The sequence below is a fragment of the Dipodomys ordii genome, unplaced genomic scaffold, assembly GCF_000151885.1.
Source record: "Dipodomys ordii isolate 6190 unplaced genomic scaffold, Dord_2.0 Scaffold209, whole genome shotgun sequence".
NCBI lineage: Eukaryota > Metazoa > Chordata > Mammalia > Rodentia > Heteromyidae > Dipodomys > Dipodomys ordii.
Genome location: NW_012267425.1, coordinates 378,691 through 389,748, shown reverse-complemented (window position 1 = coordinate 389,748; position 11,058 = coordinate 378,691). Strand labels below are relative to the sequence as shown.

At 43.2% G+C, this 11,058-nt stretch overlaps 1 protein-coding gene across 2 annotated transcripts in view; it reads left to right on the top strand.

The window, feature by feature from the left end:
* Brcc3 (BRCA1/BRCA2-containing complex, subunit 3) overlaps window positions 1-11,058 on the top strand; it is a 46,789-nt gene that overhangs the window by 15,148 nt on the left and 20,583 nt on the right. For both annotated transcript variants that reach the window (XM_013035344.1, XM_013035343.1), the window contains 2 exons: window positions 9,107-9,194; window positions 10,866-10,954. In XM_013035344.1, the coding sequence (XP_012890798.1) occupies window positions 9,107-9,194; window positions 10,866-10,954 (177 nt within the window). The remainder of the gene's footprint in view (window positions 1-9,106; window positions 9,195-10,865; window positions 10,955-11,058) is intronic.

Genomic DNA, 11,058 nt, shown 5'->3' with positions numbered 1-11,058 from the left:
AGCTTTTCCCCATTAAGTATAATATTGGCTGTTGGTCTGTCATAAATGGCTTTTATTGTTTTAAGAAATGTTCCTTCTATTCCTGTTTTCTCCAGAGCTTTTAGCATGAATGAATGTTGAATTATCAAAGGCCTTTTCTGCATCTGTGGAGATAATCATGTGATTCTTGACCTTGGCTCTGTTGATGTGTTGGATTACATTTATTGACTTACGTATGTTAAAGCATCCCTGCATCTTGGGATGAAGCCTACCTGGTTGTAGTGTATGATTTTTTTTATGTGTTTCTGGATTCTGTTAGCTAGAATCTTGTTAAGGATCTTTGCATCTGTGTTCATCGAGGAAATTGGCCTGTAATTCTCTTTTTTGGTTGGGTCTTTGCCTGGTTTGGGATGAGTGTGATATTGGCATCGTTGAATGAGTTTGGGATAGCTCCCTCCTTCTCTGTTGTCTGAAGAGCTTGAGTATGGGTATTAGTTCTTCTTTAAAGGTCTTATAGAATTCTGCTGTGAATCCATCTGGTCCTGGGCTTTTTTTTGTTGGAAGACTTCTGATTGCTTCCTGTATCTCGTTGTAGGATATTGGCTTATTTAATTGATTTACTTCTTCTTTGCTCCATTTGGGCAACTTGTATTTCTCTAAAAATGCATCCATTTCTGCCAGGTTTCCTTTCTTTAGAGAGTATAACTTCTGAAAGTAGTCCGTTAAAATTGTTTGGATATCTTGGTTATGTGTTGTGATTTTTCCCATGGCATCCCTAATCCTGTTGATATGGGTTTCCTCTCTTCTTTTGTTAATTAATCTTGCCAATGTCCATCAATTTTATTTATTTTATTTATTTTATTTTTCAAAGAACCAGCTTTTTGTTTGGTTAATTCTGGCTATGATTCTCTGATTCTCTAATTCATTAATCTTTGCTCTTAGTTTGGTTATCTGGCTCCGTCTAGTAACTTTAGGTTCCATTTTTTCATGTTTTTCTAGCTGTTTTAATTGCAATATGAGATTATTTACTTGGTCTGTTTCTATTTTCTTGATGTGGGCACTGAGGGCAATAAATTTGCCCCTCAGGACTGCTTTTGCTGTGTCCCACAAGTTTCTTTGCGAGGTGTTTTCATTTTCATTGAGTTGTAGGAAATTTTTAATTTCTTCTTTGATCTCTTCCGTTACCCAAGCATTGTTTAGAAGTGTGCTGTTCAATTTCCATGTATTTGAGTAATTTCTGCGGTATGCTTTGTTATTGAGAACTAGCTTGATTCCACTGTGGTCAGATAGGATACGGAGGATTGTGTTGATCCCCTTGTATTTGCTTAAGTTCTTGGCATGGTCTATTTTTGAGAAAGTTCCATGAGCTGCCGAGAAGAATGTGTACTGTGTTGTTTTAGGGTGAAATACTCGGTAGATGTCAGTTAATTCCACTTGAAGTATGGCCTCACTTAATTCGGTAGCTTCTTTGCCAATCCTCTGGTTGGTAGACCTGTCCTTTGGTGAGAGTGGGGTGTTAAAGTCTCCTAGTATTATCATATTGGGATCTATTTTATTCTGTAAGTTTGAAAGTATTTGCTTAACATATCTGGGTGCACCAATGTTTGGGTAATATAAGTTGATGAGGGTAATATCCTCCTCTTGGATTGTTCCCTGTATTAATATGTAGTGTCCGTCCTTGTCTTTTTGTATTGATTTTAATGAAAAGTTTATTTTATCAGATATCACAATGGCTACACCTGCTTTCTTATTGGGGGCATTTGATTGGTAGATCCTTTTCCAACCCTTCACTCTGAGTTTGTATGTTTGGCTGAGAAGTGGGTCTCCTGAAGGCAACAGATGGATGGGTCATGTTTTCTGATCCAATCTGCAGTTCTTTTTCTTTTGATTGACAAATTAAGCCCGTTAATATTAAGAGATAGTATAGAGAGATGCATTGTGGTCCCTGTCATTCCATTTTCCTCAGTTTTTCTTCTTTCCTTTCCTCCTGTGCTTGCTCAGTTAGACTTTGAGTAATGCCTGTTTGGGGCAGGTCCCAGTTCCTGGTTGCTTTCTTCAGGTTGTGTTCCCCCTCTCAGTATTCTTTGTAATGCTGGCTTAATGTTTATTTATTCATTGAGTTTTTCTTTGCTATTAAAAGTTTTTAGTTCTCCATCGAATGTGAATGATAGCTTTGCCGGGTATATCAGTCTGGGCTTGCAGTTATTGGTTCTCAGGGCTCAGATCATACTTTCCCAGGCCTTTCTTGCATTCAGTGTTTGTGTGGAGAGATCTGCAGTGATTCTAATTTTTTTCCCATTGTAGTATAGCTCCTTCATTTATTTATTTATTTTTTTGATCCGGTTGTGGGGCCTGAACTCTGGGCCTGGGCACTGTCCCTCAGCTCTTCAGCTCAAGGCTAGTGCTCTACCACTTGAGCCACAGCACCACTTCCGGCTTTCTTTTCTTTTTGCTTATGTGGTGCTGAGGAATTGAACCCGGGGCCTCATGCATGCAAGGCAAGCACTCTACCACTGAGCCACTTTCCCAGCCCGCTCCTTCTTCATTTTTTGCTGCATGCAAGATTGTTTCCTTATAATTCAGATCTATCATTTTTGCTATAATGTGTCTAGAAGTGTTTCTCCTGGGATCTTGCTTGTTAGGTGTTCTATATGCTTCTGTTATGTAGGTAAGGTGTTCTTTTTTGAGATGGGGAAAACTTTCACCGATTATCTTGTTGAATAGGTGTTGCATTCCTTGCATTCCCTTGCTTTGATATTCCTCACCTTCATCCACTCCAATTATACGAAGGTTAAATTTCTTGGCACTATCTGCTTGCTCTTGAATTTATTTCCCTTTGGCATAATTTGAGTGATTTTTCCATATCTATCACTTTTTGGTCCAGTGGGTGTATTCTGTCTTCTGTATCTGACACTCTACATTCCATTTCGTTCACTCTGTTAACTGTGGCTTCCATTATGGTTTGCATGGAGGAAATGGACTCCTTAATGGATTCGATGTTGGTTCAGAAAGTACTGATCTCACCTCTTAATGAGATATGTACTGCCTCTATTTTGGCACTTATCTCACTTCTTAGTGAGGTATGTACTGCCTCTATTTTTGCGTGTACCTCTTGTTTGAGATCCTGCATCTCTTTCGATAGTTCGTCCCTGTGTTCTTTAAATTTCTGGTCTATTTCTCGCTTTATTTCATGAGTCATTGCCTCCAGCATCCCTTGGATGTAGCTTTGTCTTCCATTCCTGCTTTGCTCCCACTGGGGCTCTCCCCTGATTGACTGCTGGCTTTTGGGGATAGTTCACTATCCTGGGTGTTGATAAACCTTGTAATTTTTCTCTGTGATTTTCGCATGAGGGTTCAGGGATTATTGGAGCTAATCTGAAATTTTGTTTTGGTCAGTAGGTGTCTGTCTTTGCTTGGTTGCTGTTTCTGTATTGGTAGAGAGAGTCTGTACGTGATCTGGGTTCTGTTGGGGCCGACCTCCAGCTGCTGGTCTGACCCACATAGGGTTCTCAGCTCTCTGCTGTAGGTCACTGGCAGTTCCCGCCTTTGGAAGGGTTGAGCAGCCTAGACTGCTCCTGTTTGCTCCTACAGGTGTTCTTGGCAAGATCGGATGTGTTGGATGCATGCACTCTCCCAGATGCTGGAGTCGGCTATGGGCTCCTGATGGTTTTTCTTTGGCCAGTTGTGTGCTTGAACTCTGGTCCTGGGCGCTGCCCCTCAGCTCTTAAGCTCAAGGCTGGCACCCTACCATTTGAGCCACAGTACCACTTCAGGCCCTTTCTGCTTATGTGGTGCTGAGGAATCAGATCTAGGGCCTCATGCCCAACACAAGCACTCAACTGCTGAGCCACCTTACCAGCCTGACCTCCTGACTATTATCAGGTGCTGGCGGCCTGTGTTGTCCAATTCCAGCCTAAAATATATGGGTCGGGTTCTGGTGGGGTTTGGGCTTCTCTTGTCCTGAGCCCCCGGGTCTTTTGTTGTCACAGGCGTGCTTCCCAGGGGGTGCAGTTCCCTATTTTTCTCCCCTCTGCTGAGGCATATGCTCAGCTTCTGACTTCAGTTGGGAGGAGTTGGTTGTGTTGTTCAGGCGCCGGATCCCCAGGCCTGGTCCCGGCCCCAGCCTGGAGCATGCCGGTTGGACCTGTGCTGCTGTGTATACCGCCTAGGTTATGCAGCCTGGGGTACACAGTTCAAATTTCTTCCACTGTTGGGTGTCTTGACCCAGGGGCACTGTTCCTGGCTTGGGCGTTTAAGCTCCCTTCCAGGGGCGCTTTTGTTCTAGCCTGGCCAGCCGAGTGTGCTCCGCGGGCTGGTGGAGCTCTGGAACAGTTCCCAGTTTTAGTGGGGCCTGTGGTCCAGGTGTTGGGGTAAGGAGTCGCAGTCAGGGTCTGGGAGTCCCACTAGCTCTGGTCTTCCTTGAGGGATATACTGTCCCCTGCGGGTTACTCTCCCTGAAGCTAGTTGTTTCTGTGTAATATAGGTTGTTGGATGCCGTTGCAATCAGAGTTCAGTTGGAGTGGTTGCGGGCTGGGCTGAGCAGTGGTGGCTCTGTGTGATTTTCTTCTGTCTCTGCCTCAGTTGATGCTGTCGGTCCTGGTGAGGTGGGCCTCCGGCCTCTGCCTGAGGGGTGGGGGCGGGGCCTCCGTGCAGGTTCTGAGCACTGGGGTTTGTGTCTATGCTCTCAGGATCAGCACCAGTTCCCTGAAGGTCTTCTGCTCTGGTGTTCTGTGGGTGCCCCGTGTAGCTCTGGGGCTCCCGCCGGGGGGCCGAGTTCCCAGCTCGGAGGTTTCTCCGTCGCGATCGATGGGTCTGACACTGGTACCTCAGGCGGCTTTTGTGCGGGTGATCTGCAGACAGCCCCATGTGTCTCTGGGACTCCGGCAGCCTCCGTGCAGGTTCTGAGCACTGGGGTTTGTCTCTGCGCTCTCCGGACCCGTGCCAGTTCCTTGCAAGTCTTCTGCTCTGGTGTTCTGTGGGTATGCCGTGTAGCTCTGGGGTTCCTGCCATGGGGTCGAGTGGCTTTGATGGGATGGAGCCTCTCTGCTTAGATGGAGAGTGAGTGGTGGGGGTGGGATCTTTGTGCAGACTCCCGGCTCGGAGTTTCTCTGTTCGACTTGATCAGCGGGTCTGACACCGGTACCTCAGGTGGCTTCTGCACCGGTGATCTGCAGGCAGCCCCCTGTGTCTCTGGGACTCTGGCAGCCCCCACTGGGCGGGCTGGCCACGGCTTGGCTACTGCCGGCAGCCAGTGAAGGTTGGGGGAGGGGTCTTCACGCTTCTCTGTGCTGAAATTCTTCTTTTCCTCTTTTTCTTTTTTGTTTTTTTGCCACCTCCTGTTTTTCTCTGGGTGTTCATCTTTTTGTTGTTGTCGGTCTCTTGGGGAGATTAAGCGTTGGAACTTGAACTCTCTTTTTGGTTGGGGAGAGCTGTGGCGGTTCCCTACTGCCCCGTCACCATCTTGGTCCCCCCTCCCTTCCTTCCTTCTTGATAGCACTATGGTTTAACTCATGCCCTAGTATTTGCTAGGCATGCGCTATACTTCATGTTTCAGTGGTTTATTTTTATGGTAACTTCTCACTAACACCTAGGTCTTGGGTGGCTCAGAGTAGTGCCTGAGCCACACTCTGTTACATTTAGCTTCTCAGAGTTGATAGGATCATAGGTGCACAGCCCCAGGTCTAGCTTCCCTGCACTGAGAGTCTCAAGGACTTTAATTTTTGTTTTTGATCACTGATTATCTTCAACCTGTTCCATTCTATTAAGGCTTTCAACTGAGGGTTTTTGTTTTGTTTTTGTGCCAGTACTAGGACTTGAACTTAGGATCTGGGAGCTGCCCCTTAGATTTTTCATTCATGGCTGGCAATCTACCAATTGAGCCATGCTTCTACTTCTGGCTTTTTGGTGGGTAATTTCAGATAGGAGTCTCATGGACTTTCATGCTTGGGCTGGTTTGAATTGCAGTCCTCAGATCTTAGCCTCCTGACTATCTAGAATTACAAGTGTGAGCTGACTTACTGAACTTTTTATTCCCACTTTATTTTCCTTCAAAATTTCTATGCTCTTATTGAATTCCTCCGTTGCTTGCATTGTCTTCCTTATCTCATTCAACTGTTTATTTTGGTTTTCTTTGATTTCATTCAGATGGCTATTTGAATTCTCTTTGAGTTCATTTAGCTTTTTATGTACTCTGAAGTTATTCAGCTGCTTATACATGTAGGCTTTATTCATCATTCTTACTGTACTTTTGAGTTCATTGCTTAAAGTTTCATCTTTGCTGTTGTTCAAGTCCTCTACTGGAATGGTTGAACTTAAGAAGAGATATGCTGCTGGGAAGGTGGCTCAGTGGTAGAGCGCTTGCCTTGCATGCTCGAGGCCCTGGGTTCGATTCCTCAGCACCACATAAGCAAAAAGAAAAAAGCCGAAAGTGGCGCTGTGGCTCAAGTGGTAGAGCACTAGCCTTGAGCTGAAGAGCTGAGGGACAGTGCTCAAGCCCAGAGTTCAGGCCCCATGACCGGACCCAAATTAAAAAAAAAAAAAAACAAAAAAGAAGAGATAGGCTGCCTTGTTTGTTCATATTATTTGTGCTTCTCCATTAGTATTTATACATCTGAGGCCAAGTCATTGTTTGGAAGCTTTAATTGCCTCGTAGTCTTTCTGTTGAAATAATCTAAATATTCAGGAGGATTGTAGTATCCAGGTTGGGTGCTATTTCTTACCACTGGACTGGCTGTGTGTGGCTCAGTCCCAAGCATTTGCCTCATGCTCAGGGCATCAGCACTGGTCAGATGGAGGTAAACTAACTGGAGTCACTATGGTCTTTTCCATTTCTGTACTTAGAGCCACTATTGGCTGCTAAGGGGTTTAGCCTGTGGGCTGGGCAGGTGCCCTTTTGCTTTACACTTGCCCTAGGTTATATCCCCACAGGCAGCTAGCATCCAAACCTCATAGTGGGAGAGCAAACAACAATAAGCTCTGCACTGACTTGTAGAAGGTGATGGACCCAGACTTTGCCTGTTGCTCTCAGTGCTTTCCGATTCCATCCAAATTTGCCTCCCAGTATGGAGGAGGAGGCTATGGGCAGTTAGGTAATTTAGAGTGTCTGGACTTGGCCCTCAGTCCTAACTCAGAAAACATACAACCACTCAGAGTCCGGTCTTAGTGCTTTCAGGCCCAGCTGAATAATTCCTTTTTAGGGTGGGAGAAAGAAGAATACCCACTGAGCCTGTGGTTATCAGGTGATTGAGAGGGTTTGAATCGGGGTTCTAACCCACAGTCAACACAGCCAGGAAACAGGCCCTCTGGGCCTATTATTAAGCCATTAACTAGCTTGACTTTTTGTTTCCACTTTCACCTCAGGCAGTAGGAATCACCTCCAGCCTAGGGCAGTGAGGCCATCATGGTACCCTGTGGCCTTATGCTGCTGGCGCAGTTCCTCACAGCTTGTACTTGTCTGCTGAGTCCATCTTGACCCTGTCCCTCAACCACTTCCCTTGGCTGTCTCCTACTCATACTCTTGGGCAGGATATCCCATCTCCTTGAACTGTGTGTTCCTTGTTTTCAGGCTCCTAGTATAGTTCACTCTCTAAACAATAGGCCCTCTTTCAAGATGGCATCTTGCTCTAGCTTTTAGACAAGAAGGGAATAACAGAACATCTAGCCTTCCATACCAGAGTATTCTTTATCTCACAGATCCTTGCAACTGCTCTAAGACTTGTGGGAAGTGCAGGCTTCTTTTTCAGTTAGAATTGGCACATTGGTGTTTTGTAAACAAATGTAGCCAAAATAAAATTTCTGGAACAGAATTATGGAAAACTATGTTTAGTATTGAGATTCCATATTTAATCTCATACTGAAACTATTTCCAAAATGGTACGATGGATAAATACATTACTGTATTTTACACTTGTTAAGCACTGTGGCCAGCCTGGGTTACATACTAAGACTGTCTCTTTTTTAATATATTTTTAAAATGTTTTTCATACTTAGTTGTACAACAAGGATTATTGGGATGCAGTATAGGTAATTTTTAGAAAAATGAATCAATATTTTATAGAATAGCAACTGTGCTATCTCTAGTTTTCAGGGCCTTGCAATTGCTAGGCAAGTGCTTTACCACATCTCCAGACTTTTTTCTTTGTTTTTCAAATAGATATCTCAAGCTTTTCCCAGGGCTCATCTGAGAACATAGTCCTTCCACCTCTGCCTCACAGGTAGCTAGAATTACAGGAAAGCATGCACCACCAAGTTTGGCTTGTTTTTTTTTTGTCGGCCGTGGGACTTGAACGCTGGGCCTGGGCGCTGTCCCTCAGCTCTTCAGCTCAAGGCGAGCGCTCTACCACTTGAACTACAGCGCCACTTCCAGTTTTCTGATGGTTTATTGGAGATGGGAGTCTCATAGTCTCTCCTGCCCGGGCTGGCTTTGAACTGCGATCCTCAGATCTCAGCCTCCTGAGTAGCTAGGATTACAGGCATGAACCACCATCGCCCGGCTTCGGCTTGTTTTTTGAGATAGGGTCTCACTAACTTTTTTCCTGGACTGCCCTCAAACTGCAACCCTCCTATTTCCATTTCCTAATTAAGATTGCTGATTAGGATTACCTGTCTGAAAGATTTTATTTTTACAGCTATAGAATAAAAAATACTCTTCAGATGGATAGTTCTAGCCCAAGCTATGATCTTTGTTCATTTATCTGTGCTCTTCCACCTGAGTCATGCTGGTAACCTCACTTTTTTCATTTTGTAGACTGATTCTCCTAGACTTTTCTGCCTGGGCTTGCTTTGAACTACAGTTCTCTGCATCTAAGCCATTTGAGTAGCTAGGATTATGGGCATGAGCTACTGGTACCTAGCCTGTTGAGTTTGTTTGTTGTTTAGCATTATATTGCAGGGGGTGGATCCCAAGCCTTGTGTGTACTAGACTAGTGCTGTACAACTGAGCTATACCCTCAACCTTATGGGCTTTGAAACCACTCTGTTTGCTGATGTTAACCTTGATAACTGCCAGAGAGAAATGAAGTGAATGAAAAAAACAAAAGATTCTTGGAGTCTTGGGTTACAGCTTTGTATGTCAAGCCTGGGTTCTGTCCTGCTACCACACATTTTGTAGATACCTTGACAAACACACAGGTTAGCTGAACTAACAGGTCGCCCCATGAGAGTTGTGGGCTGGTATCATTCCCATCCTCATATAACCGTTTGGCCTTCACATGTTGGTAAGTATCATGTGGTAGCATTGTTTATTGTCTTTAGAAATGAATAACTGTTTTTCCTTCTCCACCACATAGGCCAGGGTTATTTTAACCTCAAATTTGACTATTCTTAAACAGATGTCATTATCTTGATCTCTTTTGCCATGTGTTATTGGTTTTAATAGTGAGAGACAAATTTCAGCCTCCAATTTTAACTGTACCTGAGAAATCAGGACTAAAGCCTAACTGCTGTTAATTCACCTCAAATTAAAAGTGTAACTGAAAAACTGAACATTGTTTATTTCTAATTTCCAATCTGAAGTTTTGTTGTTGTTAAAGGTGAAATTTGAAAAATTGACATTTATAATCTCTGGTTATACATAATTCATCTTTTCTGTAGGGCTTCCTATTCATAACCTAATTCTCAATCAGTATAATGTAACTAAATTGCTGTTTTTCTCTTTTCTTTTTTTGAGAATGATTGATTTTTTTCTTCTACCTGTCTCTAGAAAGTACAAAAACTTTGATTAGAGTGAATTTACATTGATGAGCAGTAGTAATTAACTATATGATAATGATTTACCAATGTTTTCTCTAGCCCTCATATTAATCGGTGGGTTAGTGGTCTTCTCTACTATATAGAGTAATAAACAAGGCTCAGGAGGTTAAAATAAGAGGTGGAAATGAGGTTAGAACCTACTACATCATTTGTGTCACAAAGCACATATTTAGTTCAGCTTGTTTTGTTTTGTTTTCCCTAAGTAGGCTTTCTCAGTGAGGAAACCCCACATTTGTTTGGATTCCTTATGAATAGGTAACATGGTGCACAGACCTGCTATAGCACTGAGTAGCACTGTTTTGTGTGTGTGCCATTCCTGAGGCTTAAGCCCAGGGCTTGGGCACTGTATCTGAGCTTTTTTTTCAAGCTAATGCTGTACCGCTTAAGATAGCTATACTTCTGGCTTTTTTGGTGATTAATTGGAGATCAGAATCTTACAGATTTTGCTGCCTGGGCTGACATCAAATTGTGAGCCTCAGATCTCAGCCTCCTGAGTAGCTAGGATTACAGGTGTGAGCCACTGGCACCCAGCTGAGTAACACTTTTAGACGACTAAATCTGTGTGTCAGACCACTAGATAAATGATTCTGGATTTTTAGTTTGTTGGATATGGATTATGAGTGGTAAGTGAAGATATAAATGTGAAGCTATGAACTATATGAATCATGCAGGGAGTAAGGGTAGATAGATAAAAGGACTTCAGACTAACCCTGGCAATCATAATATTTCTAGTAAAAAGATGAGAATTCTGAAAAAAAGATACTGGAAAAGATCAACCAGGAAGTTACGATGTATACAAAGTATAAGAGAGTATAAGGCCAACTGAAACAGTATTTCAGAAAGGAGTGATCAGTTGAGAAAAAGACAAATCAAGAACCAAGTAGAGGTCATTGGTGACCTTGACAAAGGCAGTTTCGGTAACATGTTAGAGACAGTAATTGTTTTCAGTGGTTGTGGATGAAACAGAATGAGAATGCTTACCTTTGATTTGCTAGGCATTGTTCTGAAAATCTCCATTTTTAAAAGATCATCAGCTTTGTGAGAGATAGGTTGATGTTAACCCACATTTAACTGATGAGGAATTAGGCTTAGAAGTAAAATAATTTGTTGATGGAATATTTTATTTTCATTTCCAGATGTTCGTACACAAGCCATGTACCAGATGATGGATCAAGGCTTTGTAGGACTTATTTTTTCCTGTTTCATAGAGGATAAAAACACAAAGGTAGTGTGTGTGTGTGTGTGTGTGTGTGTGTGTGTGTGTGTGTGTGTGTGTGTGTGTGTGTGTGTGTGCAGAGAGTAAAGTCTTTGGAATTTTAAAAGAATATT